The sequence below is a fragment of the Maniola jurtina genome, chromosome 5 (assembly GCF_905333055.1).
Source record: "Maniola jurtina chromosome 5, ilManJurt1.1, whole genome shotgun sequence".
Classification (NCBI taxonomy): domain Eukaryota; kingdom Metazoa; phylum Arthropoda; class Insecta; order Lepidoptera; family Nymphalidae; genus Maniola; species Maniola jurtina.
The window spans coordinates 11,395,246-11,415,460 of NC_060033.1; the positions used below are offsets into that span (position 1 = coordinate 11,395,246).

General features: G+C 35.0%; 1 protein-coding gene across 5 annotated transcripts in view; it reads right to left on the reverse strand.

Moving 5' to 3' along the window:
• LOC123865152 (A disintegrin and metalloproteinase with thrombospondin motifs 1) overlaps positions 1–20,215 on the reverse strand; it is a 146,213-nt gene that overhangs the window by 80,492 nt on the left and 45,506 nt on the right. For all 5 annotated transcript variants that reach the window (XM_045906011.1, XM_045906010.1, XM_045906012.1 and 2 more), the window contains one exon: positions 4,509–4,605. In XM_045906011.1, coding sequence (XP_045761967.1) covers positions 4,509–4,598 — 90 coding nt within the window. In that variant the 5' untranslated portion in view covers positions 4,599–4,605. The remainder of the gene's footprint in view (positions 1–4,508; positions 4,606–20,215) is intronic.

Genomic DNA, 20,215 nt, shown 5'->3' on the forward strand with positions numbered 1-20,215 from the left:
AAAACTCCACAGACACAGATATTAGTTTCTAGAATATGTCTGCAAAATTTCATGGACTTTGGTTGCTTAATATTCAAATGAAATTGGAACTACGATTGTATAAAGCGAGTGACGGAGAGAGCCCTGTTAAATTGTTCCTTTATTAATTTGACAATTTGTCAAAGTTCCCAGGACGCGCGCGCGCCGTTTTCTTCTAAATCCATTAAATAGACAAGTGTAAATTAAAAATTTATAACACCCCCGACAAGTGAAGCTCATAACTTTCAAACGGCTGAACCGATTTTCTTGGATTATAGCTAAGCACTCTCTCGATCTAGCTACCTTTCAAACAAAAAAAAAAACTAAATTAAAATCGGTTCATTAGTTTAGGAGCTACGATGCTATAGACAGATACACAGATACACGCGTCAAACTTATAATACCCCTTTTTTTGGTCGGGGGTTAAAAAGTCCCGACTGGCCAACTCTCAGCCCAAATCCATAGAGGCCATGGACCTAGAAAGCAGAAATAATGTGTAGAGGTTTTCTTTATAGTGTAGACAAGGAACCATCCGTGATTCGCAAAACTAACTTCATTATTTACAAAGTACAAACTACAAAGCACTAGATATACCGTTAGCATTACCTATTCAAGCAAATGCATGAACTTTAATCTCTTTAGCGATCTTTTATATTTGGCGAGGAAAAAAGTCTGTACAAGTGTATATTATTATTTCCACGTACGTATCTCGTATATATATATAGGCAAATGCTTATTGGTATTCTGTATGACGTTGCGTAATAATAGGCAACGGACAATAGGCTTGATTGCTACAGAGTAGTGATTATAGAGAGAAAATAATTTTGAGTGAGGCAATGGGCCTAATTGTACACTTAAAAAACATCTAAATCTCATACGTAAACAAAATTCAGCGCATATATACATATTTATACAAAATAAAAAGGCCTCTTACTTGTGATTTTGTACGTAGGTACCTATTGTATAACTCCAAATTACAATAATGAGTATTTGATGATTTTTTTGCTTTAAAATGTATTTCCGATTTGTATTCGTAAAACTTAAACGTTTATGAATCCTTTAAAAATAATTAATTTGAATTAATTGTTACTGCTTTGCTTTGTGTACTTATTTATAAAAATAATATGTAAACTACGACTTCTAGACTGGTAACATGTTTTGAAACATGCTTTAAATATTTGGATAATAAAACTTGAAAAGTAATAGAAACCGCAGAACGCAGGGTTTTTTAGGGTTCCGTACCTCAAAAGGAAAAACGGAACCCTTATAGGATCACTTTGTTGTCTGTCTGTCTGTCTGTCCGTCCGTCCGTCGTGTCTGTCAAGAAAACCTATAGGGTACTTCCCGTTAACCTAGAATCATGAAATTTGGCGGTAGGTTGGTCTTATAGTACAAGTAAAGGAATAAATCCGAAAACGAACAATGTTGTATGGTTGTAACTTTACACGCACAAGCTACTCTGTACATGGGGGTGACTGAACTATTTCACGCGGAACACATTTTCAAAGTACATAATTCATTATTCATCTCGTATGCCAAGGTTTCATTTACGTGTGACAATTAGCATGCTTGAAAAGATATGAATCTTATTCTTATTTGTATGGGCCCTTGCAACAAACTGACAGATATAAGCATCGTTGTATAAGTGAGAAATCAGAAAATGGTTTAATTTTTGGGTTTGATATTTCCAAACAATTGGCATTTTGCGTTTTTGAAATTGTGCGTTTAAACCAACTTAAAAGACGAATCAATTTGACATTTTGAAATAGGTTTTAGGACCTATTTCCAATAATTGTAAAAACTGTGAACATATCATTCGGCATAGTTAAACTTTATTTATTTTTCTGTTTGAAAAATCAGCTGTACGTACCTGTTTGAAACAAAATTGAAGACGAACGTCTAAGCGTGAGTACGAACAGGTATAACGAATTGGTTGTGACATCGTGGTGTAATACATAATAATCTGGAGTTAATTCGATGTGAAATCGTGTAATATCGAATCATAGACGACCTCCAAATGATGAGTATCCTTGCGCAAACACTACAACTAAAGTTGTTCAGGCCTTTCTACATAAAAGTCGGATATTTATATAAAACCATTCCAACATTTCCGAACTAGTGTTGGCGGCATTGACTTGTAATAATTGACCGAAACATTAATTAGATATTAGAAAACTCTTTTTTGTTTTGGTTCTTAGACGAACAAGATCCATGAGCAAGCTTCGTCGAGCCTAGCTTGCTTGATGTAACATCCACACTTTTCAATTTGGTTGAATGAAGTTAGAACCGTCAAGACCATCGACCTCGAGGTCACACTACCAGCCCGTACTATATATAACTGATGATACAAATCTATGAATGATCAGTTTTCTTCTTGTAGGCGCATTGGGCGATTTTGGGTTGCGGAAAAACAAGGTTGCATCACCGACATGCTAACGTTGATAATGTTCGGCGTGCCAATAGATGTAAAACTAAACTATTGCTAATGGTTTAATCTGAAACTCTAAAAAAAACCAGTGTTGTTTCGTAGTTTTAAACTTAAGTTATCACTTATCGGCATGTCCCCACAACTTTTTTACCCGACTACAGCAAAGCCAAAAGGAAGGGTTATGATTTCAACAGTCTATGTATGTTTAATGTTTGTATCCAGATTCTCTGTGTTCCACCGTGGCGCCTAAACAACTGGGCCAATTTTGATGACTAAGGCAATATAATCAAATTACACTAAGGCAATAATGTAATATCGAAAAATACACTATACTAGATCTAGTACTAAAGCCTCGAGGGGCAAGTGGCCTGGTTGTGATAACGCATATCAATCGATTGCATTGTTAAGCATCCGCGTTGACCTAAGTCGGTAACTGGATGGGTGACCGACTTTGGAGATCCGGATTTGGCCTTTTCGTTTCCTTCGTGGCTCGAAGAGTACGTTAAGCCGTCATATTCTGACAATAACTGTAAATTATTAACCTAGGAGTCGCTCTTATGTTGAGTTGTATGCGGATGGATCTGGGAAGGGAACCCACCGCATTATTATCCCAAGAGAACTCCTACCATTATAGGATTAATGGGAAGGGGTCACGAACCTCAGCAATGAGGAATACGACTATACAGAAAGTACTGAGAGCACTAAGTTGATAACATTATACTAACATTACACTGTATAGTGTACAGGTGCTCAGGCTAGGCTAATATTTCGCAACAGAGCCTTAACAATATTGATACCTGATTGAGAGCAGACATTGATTTATGAATCTTTCCGAATACATATTTTTGGCATTTTGAATCAAATAGTCATTTTTCAATGTGATCGATCGGTGATCAAAGTTATAATAAATCGTTTTCATCATAGTTATTGAACCAAATTAATAGGTTAAAATGACCTAATTATCCTTAATAGAGTTTAAATTAAAATTCCAAATAACAATCTAGAGTAGGTAAGTATTATAATCTAAAATTATGGTTGCGAAAGTGTGTTGCTCGGTTTTTTGATTTGTCCTTCAATCACGCTGCAGTCAGCGTGATTTTTTGCATGGATATTCTTGAAGTATCCGGAGACGAACATGGGCTACTTTTTATCCCGGAAAATCAAAGAGTTCATACGAGATTTCCAAAAACCTAAAGCCATGCAGACCATGTCGCGAGCATCGGCGAGTTTATTATAATAAAAAGCTGGATCATACAGGTTAATACCCTATTCCTGTCAATATGACGTCATTGATTACAAAATACAATCAATGTGGAATAACCGGTTCATTATGAAACTGTACCTACGTTATCGGGCGTGGTTAACGAAATGAACTGATCTTGTCTTCGATAACGCCGCGGTATTGGTAATTTTGTTTCAATAAAGTACCTAAGTCTACTTTTAACATATTATAAGTAGCTAGAAGATGCCCGCGACTTCATCCGCGTGGATTTAGGTTTTTTTTAAAATCCTGTGGGAACTGTGATTTCCGGGATAAAAGTAGCCTATGTGAATTTCCGGGATGCTAGGCTATGCAGCTTCATACCAAAATTCATATAAATCGGTTAAACGAAAGGGCATATGACAATCTCGTGGAAACTCTTAGGTTTGCCGGGGTAAAATGTAGCCTAGGAATGTGAGCTAACTCTGTACCATCAAAATCGATTAAATCGTTGGGCCGTGAAAAGTTAGCAGACAGACAGACAGTCACATTTTCGCATTTTTGACACACACATAAATGTAAACTATCATGATTATGGACTCCAAATCACTACCCCCTAATATCATAAATGGGAAAGTATGTTCGTTTGTCCATTTGTTATTATATCACGCCGCAATAGATTGGCGCGTTTTTTGTATTGGATATAGGTAGTTAAAGACCTGGATAGCGATAGACTTCTTTTTTTGCCGGAAAATCAAAGAGAGACAAATACCGAAAACAAGTAACATTCAATTTCTTTTCATTTTGCTTAACCTTTAAAGGCTAGTAAACCAATAAAATAGGTATATTTATAAAACTTACCTTGTTATTGAGCGAGTGTGTCGTGCAGAAGGAACAAAGAAGAACTATAGTGGGCAGCCAATGGACCGACACATGCCGTGTCGTCTCCATCGTGGAACTGGAAAGAAGAATAGAAAATTAAGTAAACAAATAGTTTTGGAACTATAACACTTATTTCACTTGTTACTTGGCCTAGGTCAAATTAAAAAAATGTGCCAAAAATGTTTATGGTAGGACCACAAAAAATAAATTAAGTATAGTTTAGACATTATGGTGGATAATTTTTGTTTCAACAATCTCTAAACTAAACTAAAAACAGGTCTTAAGAGGGGTCTCTCCGTCACTCGCTTCATACAAACGTAGTTCCAATTTTATTTGAATATTAAGCAACCAAAGTCCATGAAATTTTGCAGACATATTCTAGAAAGTAATATCTATGTCTGTGGTTTTCCAGATTTCTGTTAAAATATTCGGTTCAAAGTTACGCGGTCTTAAAAATTTACATACAAATCTTTGAGCCCCTGTAATTTTAAAACTACATATTTTTAGAAAAATCTAATACACCACAGACACAGATATTAGTGTCTAGAATATGTCTGCAAAATTTCATGGACTTTGGTTGCTTAATATTCAAATGAAATCAGAACTACCATTATATGAAGCTAGTGACGGAGAGAGCCCTATTGAATCGAATGCTAATAATAATAATTCCCATTTTCATTTAGTTGTAGTAAGTACGAGGGTTTATTTTAGAAATTGTGTACTACAGAATTAGCTACGTTACGCATGTAGGTATAAGTAAACAAAAATAATACGACAAACTCAAAAATATGCAAGGCAACTATAGAAGGCCAAAATCACAGGTTCGAATCCCATTCTCTTCCGCTTCTTCGTGCTTTATTAAATTAATGAATAATATTATTGGCAGTTTGTCTGATTAATACAACCTTTCACTAAAATATATTTTTAATCATGAAAAATCATTGCAGTTTCATATTTAATTAAATACTTTATTATTATTATTTTTGAATTTAAAATAGGCGCACACTTAACCGTCCCACGATCACACATGAAGGGAAGTGATGATATGTCGTATTAGTTTACAAAGTGAGAAAAACCAAATTAAATTTGAATTTCGCGGTTAGTCCCGTCTCATGCGCCTTGATAGAGGGTCTGCTAACGCTGCGCTTTCCAGTGGGAGATTGCCATTCCAGCACATTGGGACCCTAATTTTATCCTCACTTGGGGATAAGATTAATTTTACACTATCATATTATTGTCATAAACCCAACATGTCTGCTTCGAATACAAAACTATTTTGTATGCTATCATTATCCTTAACCCATTGCTCGCTCGTTACTGAGCATGGGTCTTCTCTAAGAATGGCAACAATTTGGTTATAGTCTCCACGCTGACAAAGGCAATTGGCAGACTTCGAACCGTGGACCCCCGACTAGGCGGCCGACGTTTTAACCACTAGACTATCACCGCTTTTGGTGCTGGTTCAAACGATCATCGTTTATATGACATAGTGTAAGAGTATTAATCTTTTAAATTTGTATTATCCTTATACAGTCTTAAACAATTAGGAAGAACATCTTGCACGTGTATAAATCGTGAATAAAATATTGCACCAGCGGGATTCGAACACGCGATCCGACGCCGCCGGCCGGGTGAATGGGTGGTCGGTTCAAGTGAAATATTAATTCAATATTCGCTGAATGAGCTTATTGATAATACGAGCTTATATGCAGGGTTGCCAAATGTACCAAAATATCAATAATAATTGATTTATGAAAGAATATTGGCTATATTTTTTTAATAGTTAGATTTTATTACTGTGATTAGAATTGAGGTTTTTAAGTAGGTATTTATTATTATTAGTGTAAACGTAGTGTAGGTATGTACATATTATATGAGCGAACACAAGGAATGCTGGTGCACAGATAAACCCGGCCAGGTTTATGATGTACCGGAATGGTATTTTTATCATTGTAATTTTTTAAATGTATATTTGTTTTTAAAATAAATAAATAATAAATAAAATAATATTAGCACTTTTCTTTACCCTTTCTCTTTAATCCTTGAGGCTTCCAATATAAGTACATAAAGCATCTTATTTACTTAGAAGTAGGTATGTTTTGTGTACCTCTGAGGCTTAATTAGAGTTACTGGGACAATATTTCATTTACTTAGAGGCACAGGATAAGTGAGGTAGGGATAGGTACTTAGGCATTTTTTCTCAAAAGAAATCCATACCCGGGCGAGTCAGACTCCCACACGAAGGGTTCCGTACCATCATACTAGATATGTATACTTAACACTTTTATGTAGAACACTGTTAATAACGGGCTAACCATCTATGTTTGGTTTTCTAAATTAAGTTTTTTGTGAACACATTTTAATTTTTTTTTTGTGTGATGTAACCACAAATTCACGGTTGTCGGATTTTTTCTTTAACTTGTGCTATAAGACCTATTTACTTGCTTTTTATGATTCTAGGTCAACGGGAAGTAAGTAGGTACCCTATAGGTTTTCTTGACAGACACGACAGACGGGCAGACGGACAGACAGACAACCAAGTGAGGGTTCCTTTTTTCCTTTTGATGTACGGTTCCCTTAAAATCAAAGAATTCCCACGGAATTCAAAAAACAGAAACAAATCTGGTCTAACTCGCGGGCATCATTTAGTTTTAAATAAATCCAAAACTTAATCAGTTATTCACTACAGTTTTCATATTTTTTTATATCTCGTTTAACTTCTAAATTATACGGCAAAACTAAGTATTTTCTTTTGGCCCACAAAAATTTGGTCAAAATTAATTCACACTTGCGAAAACATTTCATTATCACTTGGCAAGGAGGTTAATAAGACGTTACGGTCGCATGAAATTCTAAATCATATGTTAATAAGAGAGGAAATCTTCTGCGAACCGTGTACCTATTTAATCATCATCTAATTAACCCCGACAACCCTAAACAAAAAAAGTTTACAAGCATAGATTAATAATACGTTGCGAACACACTTAAAAAAAACACCAGGTCGATGACCGCTGCACAAAAGGACACTGTCTTTTCTCAGAAGTCCGAGCGAAATATTAATAAAGCTTTGGTTAATACTCGTTTAATTGTACAGTCAGCAAAAAATATCCAGAAAGTGGTCTACGGTGGTAAAAGCTCACAAGGGCGAAAATTCAATATAATTATGTATTAGGTTAATGTAGCGCTATAATTGCTATACTGTTATTTTATTAAATTATTTAATAGTTTAATTAGTAATTATGTTATTTTATTAAATCCATGCAGCAGTTATATAGTTTGTTAACCGACTTCAAAAAAGGAGGAGGTTCTCAACTCTTCGGAATCTTTTTTTTATTATGTAAAGCTAGCTCTCCTTGAATGTAATAGGTAACCTATCAAATAAAGACAACAACAACAACTACCCATTGTGTAAAAACATAGCAGGTCGAATGCTTAATTTTAATATGTATAATGTGTTTTTTTAGTAAAAAAAAAATATCTCCAGAATATTAAAACTACAGTTTACAGTTCAATATGATTTTTTTTCCTAGCCGTACTGACTTTAAGGAAATGTTGCCGGGCGATCTTTCATAAAATTAAAAGCCTATAACATTTTTTTTACGGCAACTACGTCATTTTATGTCAACAAAAAATTGTACACTTGCTCGCATTATTTTGTAGCGGCCGTTATTTTGAAAACGACTGTTTGCAAAAACAAAATAGTAATTCTTTATTTTAACACTACCTTAAAAAAATCCTTTTATTTATTTAGAGCAAATAGACAGTTTTTAAATAAAATAAAAAAAAACTAGTTATTAGATTCTTCTGTATTCATATGTTAAAAGAAAATGTATTTTATTATTTTTTATAGTAACAAGTTAGAAATTTATAACACCCTCGACAAGCGAAGGTTACAGTAACTAGAAAAGAGCTGATAACTTTTAAACGGCTGAACTGATTTTTTTGGAATAATGCAAAAAACTAAGAACACTCTCGATCAAGCCACCTTTCAAACAAAAAAAAAATCGGTTCATTAGTTTAGGCACTATGATGCCACAGACAGATACACAGATACACACTTCAAACTTATAACACCCCTCTTTTTGGGTCGGGGGTTAAAAAGGTAACAACAGTTTTGTAACAATTTGTTCTAACTGTACTTTTTATATCTAACAAACATTGTTTGGCTGGTATTTCATAGAATTAAAAGCTGTAAAACACTCATTCATCATTTTTACCGTAACCAAGTCGTTTTGTGTCGTCAAAATTAATTTACACCTGCGAACTCATTTGTTACAACCGTTTTGGGACAAATCCTAACAAATTGTTTCTTCGCACGCAATTTCATTTAGCGGCATTTTTCTTTTGGGAATATACATTTGTATCATAATTAATGGCTTATTTTCGCGTAAAATGTTACTTCATAAATGTTATCTCGGTAGGTTTTTAGCTAAATATCATGTACGTAGCTTTGAACTTTCTGAACTTTTCCATAGCAATAAAATAGTGTACCTATACCTACTAGTCTATGTAATGATTTAATAGTATCTACATTTATTGAAATACCTACGATTTCTGATTCCTGAGTTAATTTTCCAATTTAGAGTTCATCCAATTTAATTGATAGTTATTGGTAAGTATGTAAGTACTTTTTTTGTTGCTCTGTGAAGGAACATTAGAAGATTGCCTTACAAGCCTTTAAAAATTTTAAATTCAAAAAGTTCAAAATTCAAAATATTTTTATTCAATAAGACTTTTACAAGTTCTTTTGAATCCTCAAAAGCATATACCACTGGTTCGGAATGCCTTTCCTACCGAGAAGAACCAGCAAGAAACTCGGCGGTTGCTCTTTTCAAAGATTTGATATAATGCAGGTCAAATCCACGCTCTTCGATTGTAATCTTCGATTGTATAATATGCTTTTCTCAGGAGCCTTTCAGGAGCATAGTTTTAATAGATTTTTTTTGAACGTGTGTAGCAAGTCCAAAATTGATTGAGGAATTATAGGTACCTATTCGATATTCCATGAAAGTTGTGAACTAAATAAAAGCTAATAAATCCACATCATAAATTAAATTAAACATTTAACGAACAACCGACACCGTTTTTAACGCGCATCACATAAATAACTCCGATTACGTAATAAATTGTGTGAATAAAAAATTACGTAACAGATTGCCAAAGTCCTTATCCTGGTAATTGGCAGCCCCTTGATGTATTACAACTTATGTAGGGTTGCTAATTCCAAATTTTTAACCCCCGACCCAAAAAGCAGGGTGTTATAAGTTTGACGTGTGTATCTATCTGTGGCATCGTAGCTCCTAAACTAATGAACCGATTTTAATTTAGTTTTTTTTGTTTGAAAGGTGGCTTGATCAAGAGTGTTGTTAGCTATGATCAGAAAATCGGTTTAGCCGTTTTAAAGTTATCAGCTCTTTTCTAGTTACTGTAACCTTTACTTGTCGGGGGTGTTATAAATTTTTTATTTACACTTGTAACCTCACAAAATGTATCCCTTATTCGTATGAGGTCTAATATTATAAACACCATCTCACAATATCATTATCATCATCATTATCAACCTATAGAGGTCCACTTCTGGACATAGGTCTCTTGTAGGGGTTTCTATAACATACCACGGTCTTGTGCTGCCTGAATTTAGCGGCACCCTGAGACTCGCTTGATATCGTCTGTACACGTAGTGGGGGCTCCTCCAATGCTGTACTTTCCGATGCGAGGTGCAACTTTGCGGTAAGGTGGTCTTTAGCCACGGCCGAAGCCTCCTGCCAGACCAGACCTTGTATCACAAGTCACACACGCGTGTGCGTGCTTTCAGAGTAACGTTAAATGTAGTTGCAGTCGGGTTTGTGTTGTGTTGTCAGGCTTAACAATTTACGACGCATCAAAACGCAATTTCGGCAATAACTCTTTCCGTATCACATTGTTGTAAGGCAATGAGTTACACTTAAATTATAGCTTTGCAACACATGTGTGCTGTTCAACCAGATCACCGCCGAAGCAGAACGCTGCGCGCGCCGTTCAGTGTGGAAATTATTGGTATACTTACCTACCTACTTAACGTAAATCTTGTTTGGGAGGACGGAATACAAACTGACGTACTGAGGTGTTATATTGGTATTATGGTACTGAGGATGTTTATTAATTTGTTCAAGAAAAGTGTTACTTTTTGTATGTTTGCACTATAGGTTTTCGTAAGATAAACTCATGATAAACTAAGGAAATATTTTATAAAAATATTTTTCCGATATAGGACATACAACATACAATACTAAGTTCTTAGCCTAAGTACGAAATATAAGTAAAATAGTATAGGTAAGTAAAATAATTAATATAAATACACGTTATTATAAGCACAGTTTTAATCGTAAAATTGTGATATTAGCTAGGTAGGTTATTGTATTGTAAAATAAAGTAATGCAATTAAAATATTGTTTGTAATAACATTATTTGTTTGAAATAACAATGACATATTTTAGTAATTAGGTACACGAAAAATATAAAAGCAATAAATGGGCAAGGATAAAACAACATAATAAAGTAATCTAAGTATCTGAACAGGAAAGTATTAGGTTATTACTACCTTATCATAAAAACATGGATGGTAATAAGCTTAGCTATTAATTTTTAAACAATGAACAAAACAAACAGTAGAATCAAAATAACAAACAAAAGATAACCTTTAACCCTTCGATAAACATAAAAAAATCATTTTTTAAAACTATAAACAAATAGCTAAATAGGTACTATGATTTTTTCTACAAATCGCAACATAATTGAACGTAGTTAAGTAGGTATACTTACTGGTTAGTTTTTCAGATAGGTTTAATTCTTAACTACAATCTAATCTGGATCTTTTTAACCCCCGATCCAAAAAGAGGGGTGTTATAAGTTTGACGTGTGTATCTGTGTATCTGTGTGTCTGTGTGTCTGTGTATCTGTGTATCTGTGTATCTGTGTATCTGTCTGTGGCATCGTAGCGCCTAAACGAATGAACCGATTTTAATTTAGTTTTTTTTGTTTGAAAAGTGGCTTGATCGAGAGTGTTCTTAGCTATAATCCAAAAAAATTGGTTCAGCCGTTTAAAAGTTATCAGCTCTTTTCTAGTTTTCTTGTAGAAAAGAAGGTTAGATAACCCTTAGGTTCATAATATTCAAGTGTCAATTGACAAATGTCAAGCTGTCAAGATGGACGTTGCCTAGATACATAATTATTTATTTGAAAATGATGTTTTGGAAAACTCAGATAATGCTCGGATACTTTGGATCATAGGCGCGGAATACCTAGTCCAAGAAAATCGGTTCAGCCGTTTGAAAGTTATCAGGTCTTTTCGGTCTTTTCTCGTTACTGTAACCTTCACTTGTCGGGGGTGTTATAAATTTTTAATTTACACTTGTTTAAAGAAAAAGGTTAATGACTGGCTGACTGATATATCTATCCACAGCTCAAACTACTGGACGCAGACAGCTATTAAGTAATCAAACTTCATTAGTAGGTATACATCGATGGTAGGTATAGAGCGTGCTTCAAACACACTTTTCTTAAAATGTTCTTATAAAACTTACAAAATATAGTGTAAGAACATAGGTAAATATGTTTTTCAATAAAAATATGCTTATTGAAATGTAATTTTTGACAGAAACACGGCCAATTATTTATAACCTTATTGAAAATACGTAATTAAAATATACGAATATACACCTTCAACTGACATCAATATCCCCCATTATCATTAACAAAACCGATTAGCTTGCTTGCCTCTAACATAACGCAGAGGCTCAGCAGAGGTCATGATGGCAATCGACGCTTATAAAAAATAGCACTTTATAGTTACAAGTGTATCGTTAAGATATCGAATTTCCTCTTTATATTACTTAACTAGCCGATGCCCGCGACTTCGCCCGCGTGGATTTAGGTTTTTCGAATTCCCGTGGGAAATCTTTGATTTTCCGGGACAAAAAGTAGGATCCAGGATATTATCTATCTCCATTCCAAATTTCAGCCAAATCCGTCCAGTAGTTGTGAAGAAGTAACAAACATACACACACACACACACACACACACACACACACACACACACACACACACACACACACACACACACACACACATACAAACATTCGCCTTTATAATATTAGTGTGATTTTAATACAAATAGATATATATCTTCATTCAATAGTTGAATAGAACGTGGCACAGTATGTTTCTATCTAGAAATTTTGTACTCATAGTTGTACCTAAATAAAAACTGCGTGCCTTAGCTCAAATCTATAGACTGGCTGACTGATCTATCTACATAGCCTGAACCGAGTTTGAAACGTGAAATAGCAGTAGGTAATTTCCCTTTATAACGTAGGCTCTCATTGCCCATTGGCTCTCACTACGAAAGGATTTTTGGGAATTCCAACCCTAAAAGGGTTAAACAGGGGATAAAAGTTCGTATGAAAGTCATTCATTTGTAGTACCTTAGTAGGTGATAAGGAACCCTTCGTGTACGAGTCTGACTCGCACTTGACCGGTTTTTATTTGTCTTATCTGTCGTCTATTTCTCTCTTGACCTGCTCTATGTACCTACCTAATTTTATAATATGTAAAGCGATTGCAAATAGGCAAATAAACATGCAGTTTAATGCAATAACACAATGGAAATTCCATGAAAAGGTTACCACAGGCGTCGGCATATGTCATTATACGGATGCAACATAAGCTTATCATCCAGGAAGGGTCTTTAGGAAACATCGTAATAAATAATTCTCATGACATGTAATAATTGACCGATTCGCCTTGACTTAGGGTCACTACACACGTTAAACTTTTGGTATCGGCGACTGGCGAATTAATCGCTTTTCGGAAGCTCAATGATATGACGACTCTCGCCCGCTCGTTAGTTAGAAGCTATGAAATGACTGCCGTCTTATACAGCAGACATTCGAACGTCAGTCGCAGCAACCTTGTGAAGTCTCTCTTCTGTCTTTAACAACTAGTCAGTATCGCCAAGTCGTTGGTCGTCGATGCTAAAAGTGCCGTGTGTGCTTTGACTCTAAGGAATTGAGATGTTCCATTGATTTATTGCCATCATTTGCAGTCCGTCCGTGTAAAGAATTGTTTAAAACTACGTAAACGATGATGTACATGTCTTTGGAATCACATTCATCAATCTATGTAGTTTTATGCTAATTTGAATTATTTAAAGTTTATATGACATACACTATTGCGTTTTCCTTACCTATGCTATGCCTACAATATAGATGTGTTTGATATTTAACAATATGTACCCTATAGTGTGACCTATGTTTCTATTGTACAACGATAATTCTTGCTGTATTCATGAACCTTTGTTATATCTACAACAACGACGATTTCAAAATCTAAGCCGACCTGAAAAATAATTTACACTCAAAGTTGATCATAAGATTAATTTATTCGAAAAAATTAAAGAGGCGCTTGCTAAAAATACAATATACTCGTAAATAGGCACCTACAAAGAAATGAAATAGTAAGGTTAGAATTATAAAGAACGCTTTATCATCCAAAAGATGGCTCGGTTCTATTTAAAACTGCGTCTCCTCTTTTATTTGCATTAAAAAAAAAAACTAAAATTAATAATTACTGTATTACAAGAAAAAGGACGTCCATAAGGATCAAACTTAGATAGTTTTGTAAAGTTTTTCTTTATCAGTTGGCCTTAAATGTGAATAAAATCAAATTACTTACTTAATGGCTCAATTTTTTTAATTAACAACGTACAAATATCTCTCTCTTCTTTTTAAGGTATGATAATTTTATAGGTGTAAAATATTCATCACACTGCACTGTTGTGGAATGTTGTTTATGATCGCCGTGGCTTAAGTTTAAGGTTAATTTGTTGGCATTTGGCTAATTCGATCGGCATGAATCGCTCCATATTTTTCTTTAGATGAGTAGGTATGTAGTTTATATATGAATTGTAAGTATAGGAAGAAGGTTGCAAAAAAATCGCAAACGGCTAAAGAGCCGCTATGTACATAATGTCAACAGTAGGCGGTTGCCACGTAAAAATACTTAACAGGGCTGTCTCCGTCACTCGTTTCATACAATCGTAGTTCCAATTTCATTTGAATATTAAGCAACCAAAGTCCATGAAATTTTGCAGATATATTCTAGAAACTAATATCTATGTCTGTGGTTTTCCAGATTTCTGTTAAAATATTCGGTTTCAAAGTTACGCGGTCTTAGAAATTTTCATACAAATCTTTGAGCCCCTGTAATTTTAAAACTACATATTTTTAGAAAAATCTAAAACACCACCAACACAGATATTAGTTTCTAGAATATGTCTGCAAAATTTCATAGACTTTGGTTGCTTAATATTCAAATGAAATTGGAACTACGATTGTATGAAACGAGTGACGGAGAGAGCCCTCTTAAGCACCAGGGTAAGTAGGTATGAGATTTTGTGAAGGTTCATTCATTTCGATAACATTAATAACAAAGACAATATCAGTCATGTGAATAATGTAATGCCGATTCTTGCTGTTCTTGGTCTCAGTATTGATCTTTTCATTTTCAGTATTGATTCTTTTGTGGCTCTGGCAGCTCTTGCGAAACCTTATATACAAGATGTTTTCTAGTATATGTATTATAAGTAAAGCTAGACGAAATCTAGATTCAAGATTTTTATTTGCAGAAATATTTTGCTGAAACGTTTTTTACAATGAGATGTTATTACATATTGTTAATATGTATGTAAGAGAAATGTTTCATCTTCATAATCAGGCATCCAAAATTAGTAGATAATACAATTCAATATTCAAAAATTCATCTATTGTCATCAAAGGCAAACTGTAGCGAGAAACCTTTGTAAAAATTATATTAAAACAAACATCTTCGATCGATTTGGCAACGCGTTGAGCAATTCTCTTCAAAATTTGAAGCCAAAACCTCGAGTAGGTACGCACTTATCGTGAGTTATTGGCCGAAAATTGTAGGATATTTTGACCAATTTGTTGTCAAACAATAAATTACTATCGAAATCTATGGGTTTCGCAGAGCCGCCTGGTTGCGTCAAGCACAAAAGTGGGTATATTACAAAAATACACATTGCGAGTGACCGGGACCGTGCGAACGGCGATTATGCAAGGTGTATCCGATTTTGCGAAACGAATGTGACTTGAAGTATCGTATACATATATTATTTATATAGATTTGTAGGTTCCATTTTTACAGTTTCGTGCTAATTCAAGCAATTTTCAATGATAACTAAGTTGCACTTGATGAAAATCTTAGGAATTACGAGAAGCGGGTGGACGAGGAACGCGGAATTTTTGTAGAGCGCGATACCAAACACAGAGGGGGGTCGCGCTCTTCAAAAGGTAGGAACCCAAAGGATGGTAATTTTGAAAAAGAAGATGCCAACATCTCAGATGGGTAGATGACAGGTCTATTGCAGGTATGCTACATGGCAGAGAAAATCCAGAGATAGATCACTTTAGAAGGGAATCGAGAAGGCCTTTGTCTAAAGATACTCTGGGGATTCACTACGGCTACAGGCTGGCGTTTTTGTTGGAATTATGTTAAAGCTAAGTAAATAAAGTTTTTAAAAATAACTTATGTCACTCTCTACACACTTTTATGACATACCCATGCAAAAAATCATGTATATTTTGCTGCTACATTACGACATGATTGAATGACTAATCAACAAACCAAGAAACCAACAAATAAACATTCGCATTTATAATATGGTAAAACAAATTCTTGTCATTTTTTTTTGCCATTAATTTAATTTACCACTCGTAATCAAATTTGTAAAATATGTACCAAAAGAGTTCTTTGGTAGAGTCAGCATACGTCAATGGCATACCTCCTGCCGTTAAGGAATATGAAACGTTTTTTGACCCCCGCCCGGCGAATGCCACAAATAACCTTCCCGTTACCGCTGAGGTACCGCCGGAACCATTAAACATGCAGAAACCGCCTAATTTACACCATTGCCCTGTATACGTAACGACAACTTTAAAAGTGTCTTTTACGCAGGCTAAACTCAGCTTAAACGCAACGATTTAATTTAATAAAATCATTCATACAGGCGAAGCTCAGCGTATAGTCCTCTTATAAGTCTTTTATGGCATATAGATACTTTTGGGAGTGCGCTCTGAAACTTCACAGCTCTGTTCCTGTATCCCCGTTACACCGCAGAACAGCAAGAAACCAAGAACATTGGCATCTTTATGTGGCCGACATCCAATCTACTGTCATGAAACATTTTTGCTCAACCTTTCTGATATGAACGCTAAGGTGTGGAATCCCCTTTCCACGGCGCTATCCTACCACGTATAACCTAAATACATTCAAAGCAAGGGTGAATAGGCATCTTCTAGGCAAGCACGCTCCAACCTAGATCTCATCATAGCTTTCTATTAAGCATGATTGTCATCAAGTACAAGTCTTGCAGTTTTAAAAAATCTTTCTATTTAAAAAAATCTTTCGACTAAAGGTAATGTCCGATCTTGCTTTACCTACCGCACGCAAACATTATTAGCATTGACGAATTATTACCTACAGAGCTTACGGAGGTCTAAACCAAGTCCGTGAAAATATCAGCTGAACCACGATTGGTCTTGTATTTGGTAATTCAGGCGTCATCACCATAACAAACTCGACTAATTTTAAAGCATTTTAGCTGCAGTATTGTTACTAAAAATATTGCTCTATTTAAGAAGCAAGATAGAACATCGTATCGTTACGATATCGTGGTCGTTTAATGTAAACATTCTTACGAGTTTTACGTGCACGTATGAACTTAATATGCGTTATTTTATCACTTTAAAGTAGGTCAAGAATGTATTCAGTTTCTTGCGAATAAAGCTTAGCGATTTTTTGTGTTACATTTTCAAGTTAAACATGTCGGTGGCCATACAAAACACGCGAATGACATCCGTTTGCGATAATGTAAAAAACATGTTGTATCTAAGTACTTTTAAAAATCTATGCTATTGAGACTATCGCGCACTATGTTGTTATGGTATTTTTAATGGTGTATGATTTGTAGTATCAGGAACTCTTGGTCGTCCTTTCAGATAGCATTAGTTTCCAAAGAATTTCCTGTTAAATAGGTAGAAATGACCTTAATCATAATACGAACGTAAATATGCCAATGACTATTTACCAATAAGTACGTAGGAATTTCCATGAATGTTAAAAAATTTTGAAAGGCAACCATTATTTTCAAAATGAGACATAAAACTACAAAGATTCAATTCTAAGATACGTACTTCAAAGTAAATTGAACATCATTTTCACTATTTAATAATGTACGAGCAGGTATAATATAGGTATATATTTAGTGAAAAACTTTAAAAAACATAGATACGTACTTACCGTGACTCACGTTGTCACGTCTCAGTTTTTTTTTATGTTGTCGATATTTTCCTCACATATAATATATTAGAGATCTTTACTTATGTGCATATACTATACAGGTAAGTACTTTGTAAAAAAGTAATTTAATATCACTCTGAATTAATTTCAAATATTATTTAAATAAGTATACGTATTCAAGTTCAATATACTTATTGAAATTCAATTCGCTTTGAAGAATTTTAAAGTTGACACTTCATATATGACTTCGACTTTGCTTCAAGTATGCCTTGAGAAAAGAATTTCAAAAGTTCTACCACACATGGAAACGGAATTATATTTCACGTCGCTTCGTCATTTGCACGCTAACATTGAGCAACAAAGAAGAAAGTTATGAATTGATTCGTCAACCGAGTCAAGGGCGGTCATCCGTTTTCGAGACAAACAGCTGATGTCTGTTGCAAAATTCTTCAAGCAATCTTTTAAAATTTTGTATTTCTTGTGTTTTATTTTGACGCACGATCAGATAGAGCAGCTAGTAAAAGCCAAGGTCGCTAATGTTTTTTTTAACTTCAGAATTAAATAAGTAGGAACTTAAGGATTGTCGATGCGGTCTGTACATGTTGAGGTGTATTAAGGTACCTAGTTACATATAAGCAACGATCACCCAGGCGGTAACGGGTTCATGTTCCAAGAGCCTTACTTTATCTTTCCTCCTTACCATAAAGAAGCCATCAGTCCCCGTTATTATCACTAAACTAACCCCTTTATCGTTAACACGAGTTGAACTCGTACATTACTCCAAGTCACAGAATAGTACTACGTAGAGTCGTACCTATATGTAGGGATCTGGGAGCTAACCGCAATATTATCCCAAGAAAACTCTTGCCACTGATAAATTATTTGAAGAAGTCAGGAAAACATCGTGAGGAAACCTGCATGCCTGAGAGTTCTCCATGATGTTCTCAAAGGTGTGTGAACTGTGAAGTCTGCCAATCCATGACACTTGCTAGCGTGGTAGACTATGGTCAAATCCTTCTTATTCTGAGAGGAGACTCGTGCTCGGTAGTGAGCCGGCGATGGGTTGGTGATGATGATGACCTACAGCAATGAATACAACGACGCAGAGAAAGAGAGAACCACAGGCGATGCTATCTAGATGTAACCCAAAGATATTATACAACTTCAGATAGGCAAAGCTCATCCATAATATTATAATTCATACTAATATTATAAATGCGAAAGTGTGTCTGTCTGTCTGTCTGCTACCTTTTCACGGCCCAACAGTTTAACCGATTCTGATGAACGTTAGTACAGGGTTAGCTTATATCTCGGGGACGGACATAGGCTATTTTTTATCCCGGAAAATCAAAGAGTTCCCACGGGATTCCCAAAAACCCATCCGCTTAACCGATTTGTATGAAATTTGGTACCGAGGTAGCTTGCGTCCCTGTAATTGACATAAGCAACTTTTTATCCCGGAAAATCAAACAGTTCCTACGGAATTTAAAAAACCGAAATCCACGCAAGCGCAGCCGCGGGTATCATCTAGTACAATCATATTTTTGAAAAGAAGACAAATTCGCACGCTTGTATGTGTGAAGTACACGCGTAGCCACACAGAATGCAATTTACGCACTTTTGACACCTTCGTGCGTGCTTCAAAAAATTGATAAAGCGGTAACGAAAATGATAATATCATAATATAATATTTTTAACCACAGGTTACAGGACAATAGAATTTCAAAAGCCACTTTCATAAGATGATGTCGAAGAAAGTCCACTTTGGATGCGACGCACAAAGTTTGAAAGGTATTATATCGGCCACGTGAAAACAGACCGTGGCGCGAATCCGTAATTCGGCTGGTAATTCGACATCTTTCACTTTCTTTTGTGTTTATTTCAAAATTTACTTTGTACGTGAAAGTTAGGTACATTAAATTTAGTAATCCCTCAAAGAACAATTTAAAAATCTGAAAAAAAAAGATTAAAATCATGTAAGATGTTAATGAATGTGAAATCATTAATGAGAGGATCTTTAAAAGAACCAGGGTAACCAACATAACTTAACAATATCGTTAAACTAAAGTGGCAATGGGTGGGCAACTGGGTCTGTAACTCAAAGAACCTATAAATACATAGCTGCGTTTTCTTCGATGGGGTCACCCTTTTTAAACCATAGAACCTCAAAATTTACCAATGACGGGAATGCGTCATTATTTTGATTTCAATATCGTCTGCCCGCCGAGTGGGATGGATTCGTCTCAATATCCAAATTATTGACAGCCACTGGACAGGAATAAAAGAAGACAGTGTTTTGTGGAAATTCATTAAGTGGCCTCTGTCCAGCA